The sequence below is a fragment of the Panthera onca genome, chromosome B2, assembly GCF_046562875.1.
Source record: "Panthera onca isolate mPanOnc1 chromosome B2, mPanOnc1 haplotype 2, whole genome shotgun sequence".
NCBI lineage: Eukaryota > Metazoa > Chordata > Mammalia > Carnivora > Felidae > Panthera > Panthera onca.
In genome coordinates, this window is record NC_138343.1 from 121,619,108 (window position 1) to 121,638,042 (window position 18,935).

At 36.1% G+C, this 18,935-nt stretch overlaps 1 protein-coding gene and 1 pseudogene across 11 annotated transcripts in view; both read right to left on the reverse strand.

Annotated features, from left to right (window-relative positions):
• AHI1 (Abelson helper integration site 1) overlaps positions 1 to 18,935 on the reverse strand; it is a 223,593-nt gene that overhangs the window by 161,636 nt on the left and 43,022 nt on the right. For all 11 annotated transcript variants that reach the window (XR_013555779.2, XR_013555777.2, XR_013555778.2 and 8 more), the window contains 5 exons: positions 16,268 to 16,391; positions 9,420 to 9,649; positions 7,236 to 7,342; positions 4,227 to 4,345; positions 1,315 to 1,445 (listed from right to left, as the gene is read on the reverse strand). Coding sequence is in view for 8 of the 11 variants with exons in the window: in XM_078447348.2 (XP_078303474.2) it covers positions 1,315 to 1,445; positions 4,227 to 4,345; positions 7,236 to 7,342; positions 9,420 to 9,649; positions 16,268 to 16,391 (711 nt within the window). In the remaining 3 variants the exon portion in view is untranslated. The remainder of the gene's footprint in view (positions 1 to 1,314; positions 1,446 to 4,226; positions 4,346 to 7,235; positions 7,343 to 9,419; positions 9,650 to 16,267; positions 16,392 to 18,935) is intronic.
• LOC132667671 (small ribosomal subunit protein eS12 pseudogene) lies at positions 4,797 to 5,432 on the reverse strand (annotated as a pseudogene).

Sequence of the window (18,935 nt, forward strand, 5' to 3'; positions counted from 1 at the left end):
GGGAATAAATTTTTCTATTTTTTTTTCCCCAGAGACTGAGATACCACCTGCTTTAAAGATATATCTGATTATTAATGGCTAAAAGAGACCTACAGTAGAGGCCTAAGGAACCTATGAAAAACAGAACTCACAAAGCAAAGAATCTAGATCTACTTATTGAAGGAGAAAAGAGATTTAACACTTCCAAACCAATCCTAAAGTATCAAAACACGGTAAGAAAAAAAAAACAACACTAAGTGAACTGACTAGTCAAACATGTTAAAGAAAAGATGGAGAGACTGTGGATTAAGGACGGGCACTTGTGATGTGAACCAGGTGCTGCGTGTAAATGCTGAATCACTAAATTCTACATCTAAAACTAGTATTACGCTGCATGTTGACTATCTGGAATTTAAATAAACACTTGGAAAAAAAATTAAGAGAATAAGCACAGTGAACCAAATACTACTGATTAAAGATATTTTAAATTTTATAAAATCTCTCAATTTAGTGCTAAGAAAGGTTTATGTGGTTTTAGCTTTTCTTTTGAAAAGCAAAGGTGAGGCACAAATGAATAATTAATTACAGTAATTGAAGTAAATGGTGTTTTTTTTTCTTTTCTGTTTTAAAGATTTTATTCTTAAGTAATCTCTACACCCAATGTAGGGCTTGAATTTACAACCGTGAGGTCAAGAGTTCCATGCTCTACCAACAGAGCCAGCCAGGCGCCCCGCCCCGGGTAAGTTGCTATTAAGTTTCGGACATCAAAACTTCGACAGGAATATGTTTGTTTCCAACAAAATATATTATAGATATGTAGCCATTTGTATACTCACTTATATTCCAAATTCAGCTTATAAATATTTTGTATTTTGCATTACAATCTTAATTAAATACTTCTCTTAATATAGGATAGGGAATATAGTCAATAATATAATAATTTTGTATGATGACACATGGTAACTACACTGATCACTGCAAGCATTTTGTAATTATGTAACTGTTGAATCATTATGTTTGTCATACAGCTTAAACTAATATAATATTGTATATCAACCACAATAAAAAATACTTCTCTTAAGATTGATAATATCTCATTATAAACATTGAATTATAATGTGAAAGATATCAAAACAGTAAAGAACAGAATGTTAATACAAATTTAGACTGCAGCTTAGTTCCATTATCAGCTTTCCCATTTTCCATTTTGATAAACATAATTGAGAACCTGAAATCAGAATTTCCTTGAAAATTATTCCAGAAAATGGTAGTTTTCACCCTTATTCAAAATAAAAACAAACCAAAAAATATTTTTAAGATAAATGAAATACTTACCTGTTTCTGGGTTCCAAACGTATACTATACCATCCTCACTTCCAGCAAAGAGAAAAGTCCCACATGGTGTCAAAGTGCTATGAATCTTTTCCCGATAATTTGCTGCACCTACAAATTTCCTTGCTGCTAATCTATAAACAAAAAAGATTTCACACATATAACCTGTCTTAACCATGGAAAAGACTGGTGGTTAAAAAACAAACAAACAAACAAACAAACAAACAAACAAACAAACCCTTTTCTCTTAAATACTTCACCTGCATTTAACGATTTTTGAGACTCTGTTACATGGGAGACATTTTATGACGGATGTAGAATAAAGAAAGAGATAGTCCCGGAGGTCAGGGAGTTTCTAATTTAGCAGGACAGAGAAGGAATGCATCCATGTAAAACAGAAAATGGATACAGAAAGTGCCATAAAAGAACAAAAAGAGTACTTTGCAGATTTGGATAAAAGTGATTATTTCTAGCTATGCAGAGAGAGCCTATATTATAGAAGTAGCATTTGAGTTGGTTACTGAAAAATGTACAAAATTTTTATACTCATATTTTTTCCAGGTAATAAACTAAAAAAAAAAAAGTTTACTTACTTTGAGAGAGAGAGTGTGCACGAGTAGGGGAGGGCAGAGAGAGGGAGAGAGAGAATCCAGAGCCCAACAAAGGGCTCAATAGCATGAATCAAACTGTGAGATCAAGACCTGAGCTGACTGAGCCACCCATTTACCACCCCATGTGATAAATTTTTAAAATCACACAATGCAGACTTGGGACACTTGCAGAAATATTAGATAAAAATATAATTAAATCATCTATTAAATATGGTATTCAACTTTCTAGACTTTTTCGCTTGTGAATAATAACTAACATTATCTTAGTGCTCACTATGTGCCAGGTAGACACACAATTGTCCCCGATTTAACAATGACTCATGAATAATGGCCCTCTGTGTCAGAGTGTATAAATTAGGTATTATCATTTTAGTAGGTATGTATTATATCAAGTCTAAACGTACCTTAAGAAATCTTCTACTATGAGACAACAGAATATTCCCAGCTTTCTCCTACCATGAACATGATTTCTATGAACAAGCTTGTGTAATTGTACTTTTTCCCTGCTTTATAACTATTTTCACATAAATTCCCAGACCTGAGGTTACTGGGTCAAACATTTCTAGAGTCCTTGCTATACGGTGTAATGTTTTAAGCACTTTGCATGTGTAAACTAATTTATTCCCCGCAAAACCCTTACAAATATGGTATATTACTTCCCCTATTTGAATGAGGAGGAAAAGAGAGGCACAGGATGGTTAATCAGTTAGTCAGGGATGGAAAAGGCAGTATTTGACTCTAAGCAGTTTGCCTCTAGAGCTCAAGCATGATTCTACGCTGAATACTACATACTACTTAAAAAGAGAATAACCAAACTTCTAAGGCCTGACCTTCTAAAATCTGGCTCTAATCTCTACTTCTAAAACTCTCAGGGCTCCTAGGTGACTCAGTTGGCTCAGTGTCCGGCTCTTGGTTTCGGCTCAGGTCATGATCTCACAATTTGTGGGATCGAGCTCCGCGTTGGGCTCTGTACAATTCTGTTTAGGATGCTCTCCTGTTTATGATATTCTCTCTCTCGCTCTCTCTCTGCCCTTCCCCTGCATGCATGTGCACCCTCTCTCAAAATAAATGAGTAACCTTTAAAACCAAAGAAATTCTCTCTCAGCACTCCTTATCAAGAAACTTATGCTTCTATAGATTTACCCACCTTGCCTTGAACACAACTTCTATTAACCTACCTCTGAATTTTATTCCAGGCTTTTCATGTTTTCCACCCTCCTGACAACACTTCTATCTTCTCTAAATTCCATCCATCCTTCAAGACCGAGCTCAAAGGCCAGCCTCTCCATAGAGCCTTTAATAGAAGGCTATAGTAGACCTATCATCACCTTTACTATTGCCATGAAGGATATAATCCTCTTATTATGTATTTATCTTCATTAAAAAAAAATACATATCAAGTGCTTACTATCAGCCAGGCATAACATAGGTACTATGTATGTAAGAAGAATAAGCAGATTCCAATCCTAGAAGATCTCACAATTTAGCCTCATTAAATGCTTTGTGAGTTATTTTGGAGGCAGTTCAACTAGATTATAAACTCCTAATGAACTAATTCTGCTAATCATTCTCTCATAGCACTGATGTCAGTACCCTGAACAGCTCCACATAAACACTGAAGGCCTTAACAGTTAGCCCTAAAAGATAACTGCAGAATAAACTAGTGTAGACTACCACATTTTCCTTTCAAAATACAATAGTGACAACTAACAGAACTAGCCTTCTCTTGTTTGTTTTACAAGTACTATTAACACCAAATAAGAACCATCAGAAGACCATGCTGGTTTGTCCAGAATCCCGCTTCTCTGCTTTTAACATTAAGGATATTTCCTTTCCTTATTTAGAAATAAAACAGAATAAGAAAAACAATGACATGTTAATCAAAAGCCATCTCATTCTGTTATGGTAGTATATCAGAGCACTACGCTATACCAGTATCATAAAAGTAAAAGATATCTAAGGCAGAAGTTTCTTTTTTTTTTTTAATTGTGACAACAAAGAGCAACTGACTATATTTCTACTTCAGAACTATTCACATTTGAGCCAGAAAACTCTTTGTTGTGAGGTGGGGGCACTGTCTTACAAACTGTAGGATGCTTAGCAGTATTTCTGGTCTCTATCCACTATATACTATCTGGTCTCTATCCACTAAATACTAACATTCAAAAATGCTTCCGGACACTGTCAGATGTCCTCTAGAGGGAAAACTGTCTATTTAAAAACTACAGCTGCATTTTATAAATATGAATTAATTCATTTCTTATTCTATGAGTGCTTAATCTGTCAATACTGAAATATACTTACATTCGGAGATCCATAATTCTCAAAGTACTGTCTTTGGTATGGATTAACAAGCGTTTTCCATTGGGATGAACCTCCAAATAACTTATGGGAATCCCCTTAAACTCACTCTCTTTAATTTCCTGAAATGATTAAAAAAGATTATAAAATATTAGCACTGAACAGTTTACTGAATATGAAGCCTCTTTTAGAGTACAAAACTAATTTGAAGAAGTCATTTTCAATTATAATTTAAAGCGCCCTTTAAAATTGCTAGCCAAAGAATTCCCAATGAAGGTTGAAAATAAAGCTGATAATATGTATTTTTTGACTGTTATATACGGCTACACTTAATTAGCATTATTGTAGTATATTCCCAAATAAACAGCACTTCTTAAAACATAACTTCTAACATTGAATTTTCTTGCTTACCATCATATAAGAAAGATTCTAATTTTTATAACTTCAAAAGTTAGTACGGAGTTAACTTTCAAATTCTATTTCAGTATGAGATCATTTTTTCATGTACTTATTTCCACTTTATCCTGAAAAAGGTATGTTACTGGCATCTTATTCTGAGCTCATTTAATTTAGATTGTAGTTTTAGGGATTTTTTTTTTTTTAAGGAACAAGAACCAAGATTTTTATTTGTTCAATTCTTGCATTTGAAGTATTCCTCAATGACATCCTTGGCCTGAGACTCTCTGCCACAGATAGTCTTAACCACTACACAACTGCAACCAACCACTTTATAGGATTTTCCCTCCCTGTTAATTTTACAGAGGCCGACCCATACCCCCAGTTTCCTGTCGTCATCAACCTTAATGAGGTTGATTTGGTGTTCAGCACAAAGGGCCTCCCCACCAACTTGACATACAGAGAGAGGCTCATCCCAGTTGGATGCAAGCAGACAAAGACGGGCTTGATGCTTGTCTAAGGCTTTGACAGCTTCGCGAATTCCACGTGCTAGGCCACCGTGGATGAGGGTGGTCTCCAGCACCTCTTGTAAAGCAGTATTAACGTCCATTACACCTCCAGCAGCAATGCCTTCCTCCCTGTGGTGGTGGGTTATGGTGGAGCCAAATCTAAAGTGCACCTGAGCCTCCAGGATTTTTTTTTTTTTTTTTTTTTGATAGTTATTTAAGGCAGCCATGGAAGACTCCTGGCTAATGATGTCAAGAAAGACATACATACTGAAGGAAAATCTGCCTGGATAAGCCTCACAAGGAAGAATTACTAAAGCAAAACTGCTCAGACTAAAGTCCACAGAGTCAACAGAAAGTCTGCTTTAACTGCAGGCAGAATTTGGAATTAGCCTTCATGTCCTTCGAGGCTCCGACATTATGTTTTGTCGCCAGTTCCTAGAGGGGTCTCCTCTTCAGGGGCGGTTTGGCACCAGCTGGAGTACAGAGGGCTACAGTTCCGGGAGCAGCAGCTGAGCCCACGCTATCGCTGTCTGACACTGAGACCCGCCGCTAGCTCCTTTTTAAAAGTTACAGAAAAGAGCCAAACACTGACAGCACAGATGGGGGTTATACTAATTGAACTACAACAACTTGGGGTCGGGGATGCACTGTTGGGGGTCTGAGAAACATTTACACAGATGCAAAGGTGCAAAATCAAAAACACAGAGCTGTCTAACAAGTTATGTTAGGCATGAATTTGACAAAAGTGCTAGCAGGTCTAGCGTTTGTAGTATCTGTTAATGGTTTCCTTTATAGTTTTCTTTATCGTACTCATCTTCAAACTAAGAACGCCCTAGTTCTGAAGCCCATGTCCTGTAACAAGGAGTGCGTGCAACAGCACACGGACACTTCATCTTAAGGGACAGCTGAATATAACCTCACATGTCTCACTGCTGGCTGAAGAGAACCACATAAGAAATCAGAGTCTACAGTTTGTTCTAGGGCATTAGCTACTGAAAGACATTCCAGTTCATTTCCTGACTTTTTATTTTGGACTGTCTCAAGTAACTACCAGGCTGTCGATTTTGAAGATAAATTTGCCTTTTAGCTAGCTACTATACTGAGGTAAAGAAACACACGATATTTAACACAAATAATAGACTTCGCATTCTACACGCAAATTACTGGAATAGGTGACTTTGGAGTTTTGCCAATCCCTCAGGTATATAAGAATTAGAAAGTTCTTTTCAAAGTGTGTGAAATTAATCTACAACACGAATTCCAAGCCATCAATCATTAATCTGAGAGACTAGATGAGAATGACTAAAAATAGAATAGACAGTTTTTTAAACAGATCTGATAGATTCAACTAAAGTTCATAAAAATTCTTTTTCACTTAGAGCGTCTTTACTTCAAATGAGGACAACTGTTATAGAAGAACAAAAACTTAAGAATAAATTATAGCATATTAGAAACTATATCAACTTATACAAAACTCAAGTTTAAGAATTCACTTTGTATTTTTAACTAAAAAGTACCGAATACGCACCAACAAAATTGCTTAATATACCAGCCACCTTAAAAACACTCCAAAAATGAAAGATTATTCGTTTGTTTCTGCCTACTTAGCAAAGTTTAAATGAAAGCAATTATAGTGATTGAATAGTAGACCCCACTCATAATTACTTAATTTTGATTACATCATTGTGAAAGACATGACTGTTAAAATGTTGAGCATGTTGTTTTTAGAGTGATGTTATTGGGTCAAAAGAAAGAATATGAATAGCAGATAACAGAAGTTATGACTTAGAGATGGTAATATTAACATATGCCTCATTTGAGCATAATTTCAGTAGTGGATCACTGAACGCCATATCACAAATTAGGGTTCAAAATAAGGAAGAGAAGTCTGACCAAAATGAAAATTTTCACTAAGTTGCTATATCACCAATTAGCCATCAGGAAGACTTGATAATTAATCAATGATAGTTTGCAGGGACTGAGAAAAACTTCACTTTTTTTTGAGAAGAGAGAACAGAGTGTCCTGACATCATATTTTTAAATTCATGTGGCTCAATTTTTTCTAATTTCTTTAATTAAACCCTAAATATGAAGTATGATCTTATACCTTATTTACACTCCAGTGATGCACTGAATGTGGCACATCATTAACTCTGACATAGGTATTCCAAACAACAATCACCCCTGTGCAATCTCCTGAATACATGTGATGACCTATTTAAAAAAAAGTAAAATTACTCTTTTATAAGTGCTACACACAGGTAGAAACAAATAATATGAAATGGGTAAAACACAGCCCAGTATAACAAAGAAGCAGAGGGGTATTAAAAGGTGTTTTAGTGAAAAAAAAAAAAAAAAAAAAAGGCCAAAAACCAAAACACAATTTGTAGTCAAATCCCAATGATCTTTAAATGAATTCTTCACTCTACCAAATTACTTTTGACTTATTTCCCTTTGTCACTTACTTGAACTTGAATACAAAAAGAAATGAGCATCTTAGTGCATTTGTATATGGTTCAAATTATAAAGCCAAACAAATTATTTGAATTATCCAATATGTCTGTATTGCTCACTTTCATTAACCTATATAATCTGTTTTGTATTCCTGGAAAAACACCTATATTTTATACATACTTTTAGCAAAGTGCCTGATACCAGTAGAAACTCAGTAAATGATCAGGGAATGAATAAAATAAAAAGTAACAGGTGCTTCAGTTTAACATACATTCTTAGAGTCAAACCCTCTCATAGTTGAATGGAACCTCAGAGACCAACGAATTCAACTTCACACCCACTCAGGAATGTCTACCACACCATAATGAACAGACAATTGTCTAGCAACTGTGAACTTAATATTTTACAAAGCAGCTATTCAACTGATGAACTACTCTGTACGCTAGAATGTTCTTCCTAATTCTGAACAAAGAATATCTGCCTTCTGCAGCTTTGGTCCCATCTCTACCTACTGGAAGCAACACAGACTGACTTTCTTTGTTTCATGTATAGAGGTCTTAGTCAAATATTTGAAGAAATTCCTTCCTCTTTTCATAATCTGGGTTACTTCTACTATGACAAAGTTTACAGACACCTTTCTATCCTTGGTTGACTTTTCTAAATGTGTTCCAATTTTTTAACATCCTTATAGTTAAAATGAATATATTAGCAGTATTGTCATTTTGATCTGGATCCCATACGAATTAATTATAGCTATAGTCTGTATATCCAGCGTCTGAAATATTGTGAAGGTATATACCATAATCATACAGATTTTGTGAGGAATAAACTAGTTTACACATGTAAAGTATTTAAAACATTAAACCACATAGCAAGGACTCTAGAAATGTTTGACTCAGTAACCTCACATCTAGGAATTTGTTAAGAAAATAATAGTGCAACAAAGTTTTATATATATATATACACATATATAAACATATGTATATATATACATATATATATATAAACATACACACACACATATATAAATAAAATTCGTATTCATAGAAATCATGTTCATGATACGAGAAAGCTGAAAACATTTTAAGCATTGCCGATAATAGAAAATGTTTTTTTCTTGAAAATTTCTTCAGATACATTTAGATGACTCTATAACATATACCTATTAACTGTTAGCTGAATGCAGTGGTGCTCAGTACACAGTGTAAAATACAGGTTTCTCCCACTATCTATCTAATATTCTTTTGGTATTTCCCGTTCTTCCTCATTTTAACCCTTTCACTCAAAAGCCACTTAAAAAAAAAAAAAACCTACTGAGGGGGCACCTGGTGGCTCAGTCGCAGTTAAGTGTCCGACTTCCACTCAGGTCATGATCTCACAGTTTGTGGGTTTGAGCTCCCATTGGGCTCTGCACTGACAGTGTGGGGCCCGCTTGGGATTCTTTCCCTGCCCCTCTTCCACTCACACTTTTCTCTCTCAAAATAAATAAATAAATCTTAAAAACAAAAAACAAAAAACAAAAAAACCTACTGAGGGGATAATCACCAATCCAATGAAATATATTTATGAGATATGATACATGACTGGTTCTCACAGTAAATATTAGTTGAATATAAATGTTTAGGAATTTAATGAACTTAAAATTACAAACAAAACTCCGTCAGTGCTAAATCTGTGCCTACATCTACCACATGATCTGCAAAATGCACATATATACAAATACGTACAATTATCAATACACAAAATCCCTCTCAAACTTAAAAAATTATCTTGGTGAAATAAAATTAAAAAAATTCTTCATGCAACTATCTTTCATTTGGAATATATTGTGACATACCTTCAACATCAAAACAGAGAGAGTTGATGAAACTCCTGTGTGTGTCAAACTGTCGGATCAATACGGCAGGATCCTCTCTCATATCAACTTTCCATATCCGTATCACGGAATCATAGCACCCTGTAACCACCACCTCTTTCACAGCGGGATGGAATTTAGCCGTGTAAACAAAAGAAGGATGAGGCAAAACTCTGAAAGTACTGGTACTATTTATTTCATTTTTCCATATCCTGGAAAAGGATAAAAAGTTATATATTGCTTCTGAAATGCACAAGTTTCTAAAACTTTCTCTAAAAACACAGCCAATGGGACTCAAGTAAGCAATGATAACAACCAATGGTAAACTAAATTTCCTAACAATCAAAAATAATATGATCAAAGATTTGATGGCTGGGGTTCTTTACAGTTTGACAAAGCTATTTCTTAGTTATTATGAACCACGTTAATTTGTCTACTAATTGTAACTATACTGTAAAATGAAAAATTATATTTGGATAGGTCTGTTTTTCTTAAACATACCTACTTTTGTCATTGATTAAATACACACTGTATAGTTGGTAAAATACTGCATTTAGTACATTACACACAAAAAATAAAATCTAGAGAGAGCTTTAATTATTCCCCACTTAGGTTGTGTATATTGCTTTTGCAAAGTGCTCACTGTAGAGGTTTAGAGAACAAGATACTCCATTAACCTTATATATGTAATTTCATAGCATAGATAAAGAACATGATCTCAAAGACTTAAAAGCCATAATGAAATAACTGTATGAATACTTGCATAAGATTAAAATAATTATGATTTTTGATAGAAAACAGACTACCTTACACTAAATAATCAACTTATGTTCAACACTCTCGTTATCTCTTCCTCTAAATAATGGACAATTTTTAAAAAGCAGTGTTACTGTCACTGCTACAGTCTTGACAAAAGAGTAAATCTCAAGCGTTAAAATTGTTATGTCAGAAACTCTGCAATTCTAGTCAATGTGTAAAAATTGGAAAAATCTAACAACAGACAGCTACTAAATGAGTGTAGAACACTGTTTTTTTTTTACTAAATTACTAGAATTAGAAAAATATATTAATTTTTTAATGAGATTTACAGTTCATTCTTTTAATTACTACCTAAGAACTAAAGTAAATTAAGTCCTTTTCAAAATTATTGGAGAAAGAAAAAATATGGTTGCCATTTAAGAATAACATTCTATGCATTTTTTCAGCAGCTGCTTCAAATACAGGATATGATCTTCAATTACTAGGAATCCAAACTAATGATGAAGGAAGTGAAAGAACAGGTTTTCAAGTAAAAATAAAGCATGTATGTCACTGCATAAACATTTTTACCATAGCAATACTTTCAATGAATGAATGCTGCATGAAATAGAGTACTTAAAGAACAAAATCATTAATTTGTGATTAATATTGTAAAGATTGTTTAAAAGATGAAAACTTCAGTTGCTTGCTAAAAAATGTCAGTGGTATAATCTGAAATACTATATAGCGGATAGAAATGAAGCAATCATACCTTAAAAACAGCTAAATTAAAACAGACACAGCATTTTTGGGGGCACTTGGGTGGCTCAGTCGGTTAAGCGTCTGACTTTGGCTTAGGTCATGATCTCACAGTTCAAGGGTTTGAGACCTACATCTGGCTCAGTGCTGACAGCTCAAACCCTGGAGCCTGCTTTGGATTCTGTGCCTCCCTCTCTCTCCCTGCCCCTTCCCTGCTCCTGCTCTGTCTCTGTCTCTCAAAATAAATAAATGTTTTAAAAAAATTAAAAAAAAAAATCCAGACACAAAATTTTAAAATAAAAATGAAGCTTTTTATGTGAAGACCTAACTGGTGTGAATGATGGCTTTCATCAAGCAAGCAATGGTTGAATCCAAGAACAAAAGAAACATATTAATGAGTCTGGGGGAAAAATAGGCTAATCACAAAGAACAAGGAGATACTCAAACTTGTAATGACTAGGTGAGCGCACAAAAAAAAATTATTACAACTGGGTAAGAAAAAACATGAAGTTAAACAGTATGTGGGATTAAGGGTGGCATAGGGACCTATGTGCCTAACTGGAGCCATTACACATGGGAAAAACTGGATTATTTTAGGAGTTGCCGGTTAGAGAAAAATACAAATTATCTGGATGACAGCTAAAGATTTTGGTTAAACTTACATGGCAGAGAGCTATCCAGTGGGAAACAGTTGTACTCAGGAGACACTAACATGTGGTGTGGATCCCCAGGAAGATGAAAGAAACAGCCAGAGAAACTCATCCCTCTGCCACTCTTGGCATTACCAACTCTAATTCTTTTCCTTTTGACATTAGCTTATTCATTTTTAGTAGTCCTTACCCCTTTCAAAAACCTCACTCTTTTTGGTTCTAGTCACAATGTTTCTCTCTTCACTCAGTTAATCTTACACATTATTTTTATGATGCCAAGAGCTCTCAATCAGTATAAATTTCAAAGCTACAAAAAGAAAAAAGTATACTGTACTGCAACATATTATGTGCGGTGTGGAAAAATCCAAGAGTCTTCAAGAAATGGTTAAATCTGAGCTGAGTTTTAAATGATGACTATGAGCCCATGGTGGCTCATAAAGGGCACTTAAATGTTTGCTGAGTCACTGAGTTGGGCAGGAAGGCTAGGAAAAGGGCATTTAAGCACAGGAAGAGGAGGCAAGGCTACAGGGCACAGGGATTTCAAAGAGGGTAAGATACTAAGGGCATTTCAAAAGACTGTGTGGGTGAGGCCGAGGGCATATAGCAAGTGCACAGGACAAGGGTGTAGGGTCAATGAGAAACATGCTTGTTATGCCATGCTAAGGAACTGGAATATTTTCTTTTTTTCTTTCTTTCTTTCTTTCTTTCTTTCTTTCTTCCTTCCTTCCTTCCTTTTTCTTTCTTTCTTTCTTTCTTTCTTTCTTTCTTTCTTTCCTTCTTTCTTTATTTCTTTCCTTTTTCTTTTACAATTTTTAAAATGTGTTCGCATGTCCTCATGTGAGCAGGGGAGGGGCAGAGAGAGAGGGAGAGAGAGAACCCCAAGCAGGTTCCATGCTGTCAGTACAGAGACTGACATGGGGCTCGATCCCACCAACCTGACCTGAGCCAAAATCAAGAATTGGATGTCCAACCAACTGAGCCACCCAGGCGCCCCGGGAACTGGAACATTTTCAAAAGGGTGGTGGTAATCAAAGACTTCTGAAAATCAAGGCATTATGAAAGATGGTTTTGGAAAGATGGAGGAACAAAAGACTGAACAGTGGGAAAGTTCAGCACCAACAGTTTAAGAGCAGATAGCAAGGGCCTGAATGATGGTAACACCAGTGAGGACAGAAAGAGTGTGACAGAATGGTGAGCCTTTTAGAAGGGTGAACCGACAGACCGTGGCGCTGCTTGGATGCGGGGAGGAATGGTGGGAAGTAAAAAAAGAAACGAGGCTCCCTGGGTTCCTGGCTCAGGAGACAAGGTGGATAAGGATGCCATTAAAAAAATCCACAAGAGGACTAAAAGAGGAAAGCAAAGTTTTGTGATTATCAGCAAGTCGGATCTGAGGTGCCACTGGACAGTCCAGACAGAAGTATGTAACAGAAAGTGCAATTCAGAAAAAAGTGGGCGCTAGAAGTCACAGCCTATGACTGAGACTCCAAACCGGGAAAGATGAGAGAGACCAGGTCGAGCACCCCAAACCAGGGAAGATGACAAGAAGAGGATTCCAGGAATAAACATCTACAGAGGATAGGCAGAGGAGGAGGAACAGGAGGCAGGAAATGAGAACTGGCCAGAGTCACAATAAAAAGGAAACAGAAGAGGTTGTCAAGGAAACCATTAACTGAGAATATTTGAAGACTGGTCAATAATTAAGTACTGCAGTGAAAGCAAACAGTATAAGGACCAAAACTGGCCCTGGGATCTGAAAATCAGCAAGTGACTGCTGACCTCTTGAAGAAGGTGTATCTAGCAGAATGGGAGTGGAAGCCAGACTAACTGGGTTGAAGTAAAGACAATGTGCATAGAATGCCCTTGATGGTGTAGAAAGAAAAATAATGTGGTAGTCTGGAAAGGAGAAAGAGTTGAGAAAAAGATTTCTTAAGATAAGAAGATGTGAACGTATTTTTAGGATGACAGGACAAAGTCAATAAACAGGAAGATAGTGAAGAGACAAGAGGTAGGAAACAGAGCTGCAGACTGAAGGACTGAGATTAAAAGCATAGATCAAAGAGTGGCCGGAAAAAGTGTCTTTATTCACATTTTTGTTAAGGCAGCAGACAGAGATAAAGATGGGTACATGATAGACACTGGGTGGAAAACCAGAGGGAAATACAGGAAGTGCGTGTCTGGCTTAATTTCACTGTAAGCTGAAGGCATTCAGCTAATGAAAGTGGGAAGATGTGACTCAGTGTACAGAACCTGAAGTGCCATGAGGCCTGGATATGCCGCCAGAGAAATGAGGGGAAACAGCTGAATTTTGATAAGGAAAAGGATTGTGCAGCTGAGATGAGAGCTCAAGTGATTTTAAGACTTACAAATCCAGTCAGGCCTTGGCAGGGTTATAAACTGTTCTCTAGTACAACCTGGCATCAGACAGAATGGCTATGCCGAGAAAACAAGCAGACCACAGGTTGTGGAGGATAACGTAAGGAGGGACGCATAGCAGGTTCCCAGCTACACAGGGAAGGAAATCAATGCTCACCAATTACTACCTTTTGCATTTAAATATAAAGTAAACGGTAATGATAACATCCTAATCAATTAGACATCTTATATTAAAAAGGAAGCTGATAAGACTAGTAAAAGAAGGGATCCAGACGCAAGGAGTATCTGCTACAAAGTGTGTTAGAAAAGCAGGAAGCAGAAGAGTGAAGTCAGAGGGGATCGCGAACTGCTCCAAGTATCAGCTTCTTAGTGTATAGAAATAGTAAGTGTTGGGAATGCAAGCTGGTGCAGCCATTCTGGAAAACAGTATGGAGGTTCCTCAAAAAACAAAAAACAGAACTACCCTACGACCCAGCAATTGCACTGCTAGGCATTTATCCACAGGATACAGGTGTGTTGTTTCAAAGGGACACATGCACCCCCATGTTTATAGCAGCATTATCAACAATAGCCAAAGTATGGAAAGAGCCCAAATGTCCACCGATGGATGCATGGATAAAGAAGATGTGGTATATATACAAAATGGAGTATTACTTGGCAATCAAAAAGAATGAAATCTTGCCATTTGCAACTATGTCGATGGAACTGGAGGGTATTATGTTAAGTGGAATTAGTCACTCAGAGAAAGACAAAAATCATATGACTTCACTCATATGAGGACTTTAAGAGACAAAACAGATGAACATAACGGAAGGAAACAAAAATAATATAAAAACAGGGAGGGGGACAGAATAGAAGAGACTCATAAATATGGAGAACAAACTGAGGGTTACTGGAGGGGTTGTGGGAGGGGGGATGGGCTAAATGGGTAAGGGGCACTAAGGAATCTACTCCTGAAATCATTGTTGCACTATATGCTAACTAATTTGGATGTAAAGTTTAAAAAATAAAAAATAAAATTAAAAAAAAAATAGCAAAAAAAAAAAAAAAAAAAAAAAAAAAAGAACCTCAGTGATTATCAGCCAGAGTCCCATTAAAATGAAGGGTGTTTGGAAAGTGCATTGCAATTCCAAAGAAAAGAAAAAAAAAGAAATAATAAATGTTTATGTGCACCCACCTACATTTGTTGGAATCAAATTAAATGACATCTATAAAGGCATTCTGAAAAGCTGCCTAATAATACATTTCTATTACACGCAAGGTAGAGCAAGCAGCTAAAACAGTGTCAATGGCACTTCACAAAGTAGTTTTTAAAAATGCTACTGTGATACTTATTAGGTTGGAAGGGGTTAGATTATTTCATGACTGACATTCTGAAAAATGCAAATACTGACAATCTAGAAAACTCTTAAAACATGAGGTGCATATTCACTTACAAGTTTCCCCTGCTTTTCGAAAGTCTGCATTATACCACTTTGCTTTTGCCTAAGACCTGTGTTAGTACTTTTTGGTTTGTTTTCACTAACCCAAAGACAGCTGAAGAGAATTTTTGCTTTGATGAAAAAAGGAGAAAAGCAAAACTATGGTTCAGCATCTGTTTTGCAGTGAGCCCTTACAGAGGCAGCACACACCCCAAGCAGCGAGTAGCACCGTCAAGCTCTTCCCTGGAAACCACACTCAGCATCTCCACATTGAGCTGCTCTAGCTCTGAACTGTATCTGTGAGCATCTCCGCTTTATCCCAGTTTATTGTGTGCATCCATTAGCAAGACATGTCCTTTGGTATCAGAAAAGTCCAAGAGGCTATTTTTAGGTCTGGGAACACTCAAAAACTTTTCCATATACATTAACAGTAATTACTTCTTCATTTTATGCCATTTTTGTCCTAGGAAGAATTTCATAGAAATGCCATACTTTTGGAGAGCAGAGGAAACCTTACTGGCCCTGTACCACGTATAGTGCAGCACTATGGCCTGGCCCCTGCATAGAGCTAACAGTGGAGACAGACCCCTACCATTAAGAGCTTATATTTTGGGGAAAAGATCAATTGTTTAATAACCTTATGTCAAAGTATTAATCAAACAGTGTATATAATGATCACTGAAAGACACTGAGACCAAAAGTATTATACATTACCTAATACACTTAACAAAAACATCTTCAGGAAAAAAATTTTGCACTACGACTCATCTAATCAGTCTGTAGGATGCATCTCTGATAGTCACTTGATCATCCAAACATAACTGATGCATTAGTTACTTTCCTTGACGGCAAGCAACGTACAGAAGAAGTACTTCTCAAGGATACTAACCTGGCGGTGCCATCAGATGAGGCAGTAAGGAGATAGCGATCGTCATGTGACCAGCAAAGATCATAAATAATATTGAGGTGGCCACACAATTCTCTCATGAAACGTCCAGAAGGAATTTCGTATACTAATGAAAATATTCAAAAATTAGTAGGTTTCCAGGACAGAGACTCTCAATCCAGTAATACATAAATACATAGTTTACGATAATCTGTATGTACATAAGGTAAGCACTGCCTCCAAGAATATTATCACCAAAGATATTTTAGCATAAAAAATTTCAAAGTCTACTTAAAAACAGTTTTTCATTTCCTTTAGACACAAGAATTTCCACATACAAAATTTTACAATATGCTCCAATTAACATTTATTCTCATCACTTCAAAGCAATTTTTCTAATAATCTTTGACAATCATTAATCAAATAATAAATAACATTTAAATTGCAACTCCAAAGATTCTATAATTTGGGCTTTCATGAATAAAGCATTAATTTACTGAAAATTAAATTCCAACAGAATTTTAATTCTTTGAAGAAAAAATGTGAACTGTGCTATTGTCAGAAAAAATTTCTAATACTAAAATGATTTAGTAAGAGAATTAACAAAGACCCAATCTGATTAAAAGGCATTGTGGTTTTCCTGTAAGTTAGGTTCACAATAAAATCTTCCAAGACAATGACTGAATTTAGAACAACAAAGTGTGCAAGTCTCTACTTCCACCTAGTGGTAAAACCAAATCCCCTTTAAAGTACTAAGCAGAACAGAATTACTTCCGGAATAGCAACAGAAGGACTTCCGAATATCTGCTCCCTGATAAAAACAAAGAGAACACTGCCAAAATTATCCAAATTAACTTTTTCAGAACTCTAGAAATTAAACAAAGGTTTGCAACAATATGAGGAGCATTTATTTAAGAAAAACAGCTGAATCTTGGTAAGAACCTGAGCTTCGTGGTGTTTTGACTTGCCGTGTTCCCATTCTCTTCCCCCAAGCTCCAAAGGAGCTTTAAAAATCAATAGCCTCACAACTTAAAGCCAGCAGCATAGCAGCCACAGGATGGGGCAGAAGAGGTATGAAGCTCCCCCAAATCCCCATCCCCAAGACTTGCTACTATTAACACAGTCTAGCAGTTCCCTGAAAGTCTCCATTCTCAGGGCTTGGCTTTATTTAACTGGGCTCAGAGCATGCTCTGTGCGAACAGCCCTAACCCTAGGGTACACGCTGAAATAATCAGTGGCATAGCTGTCTGAGGCAGTGATGCCAACTGAGGCTAAGAAGAGGCTGAGCAAAAAACTTAAAAGGAAAACACTGAGAATGAGATGTCCATAGGGGACTTCAGAAAGACCCAACAAACTCCTGGGAATCTAGCAGGACATGTACATGTGAGTGAAAGACTCTAGGCCCTCTCTCACTCTGGCTGACCTCAGGAGGCTCTGTGCAAACATAAAGTGAAGGCTATGGCAGAGTTGCAAACTGCCTACCACAACATGTTAAGAGTACATCCCAATGCACACACAGATCCCCTTGGCAAAGGCTGGGTGATCTGCTCAGTCAAGACATTTAAAAATCTCTAACCGTGGCTGACCACCAAGTTAAGTGAGCAGAGACTTCAGAGACAACAACAAATCCTGGGTGGGTGGGTAGAGAGAAAGGAATCTGATTTCCTGAACAGCCACACTGTAATAATATCTACTTCTCAACACAAAATTAGGGAGACATGAAAAACCAAGCAGTCAACTATGGCCATACAAAGAAATGAGGCAGTCCACAGAAACTGTCTAAGAGGAAGCCAAGATGTTGGTATTTCTAGACAAAGACTTTAAGCCCACTTTTACAAATATACTCAAAGATATAAAGAAAACTATCCTTAAAAATTAGGAATAATTTTCACCAAAAAATACCAACAAAGGGACAGAAATTATATATAAAAAACCCAAAAAATTCTAGAGTTGAAAAATACAATAATGGAAATAAACAATTCACTAGAGGGGCTCAATAACAAATCTGAACTGGCAGAAAAATCAACAAACTTGAAGATAGGTCATTTGAGATTATGCTGTCTGAGGAAAAGAGAGAAAAAGAATGAAGATAAAAGAATAAAGCTGCAGGGACGTGTGGGACACCACCAAGTGTACCAACAAAGAGATGACGAGTCTCAGAAGAGAAAAAATAGAAAGGAGCAGATAGAACAATGTGAAGAAAGAAAGACTGAAAACTTCCCAATTTTGTGAAGACATTAATCCACACATCTAACAAGCTAAATAAATTTCAAGCAGACACATCATAACCAAACAATCAAAAACCAAAGACCAAATTCTTCTTCTGTTTTTTGAGACTTAAGCAATAAGTACGTCTAAATTTATATAGCATTTTGCACAAGTTGTTTTTAAGCATAAAGTAACATTTGTCACTGAAATGTTGAAAACATAAATGAGAATGAAAATAATTCCTTCACTGCCCGAAAGAAATAAATCACTATTAACACTCTGGAGTATGTTTCCTAAGAATCTTTTCTCCTTCATGAATAGGTTTTGATGAATTTTTAAAATAGCATGGCTATAATAAAACTACACAAAAAAAATCTGTTTTTTTTTAAACTAACATTTCATGAAAAAAATATTTATTTATTTAACATTTAATGTTTATTTAAAAAATGTTAATCAAGCCAAT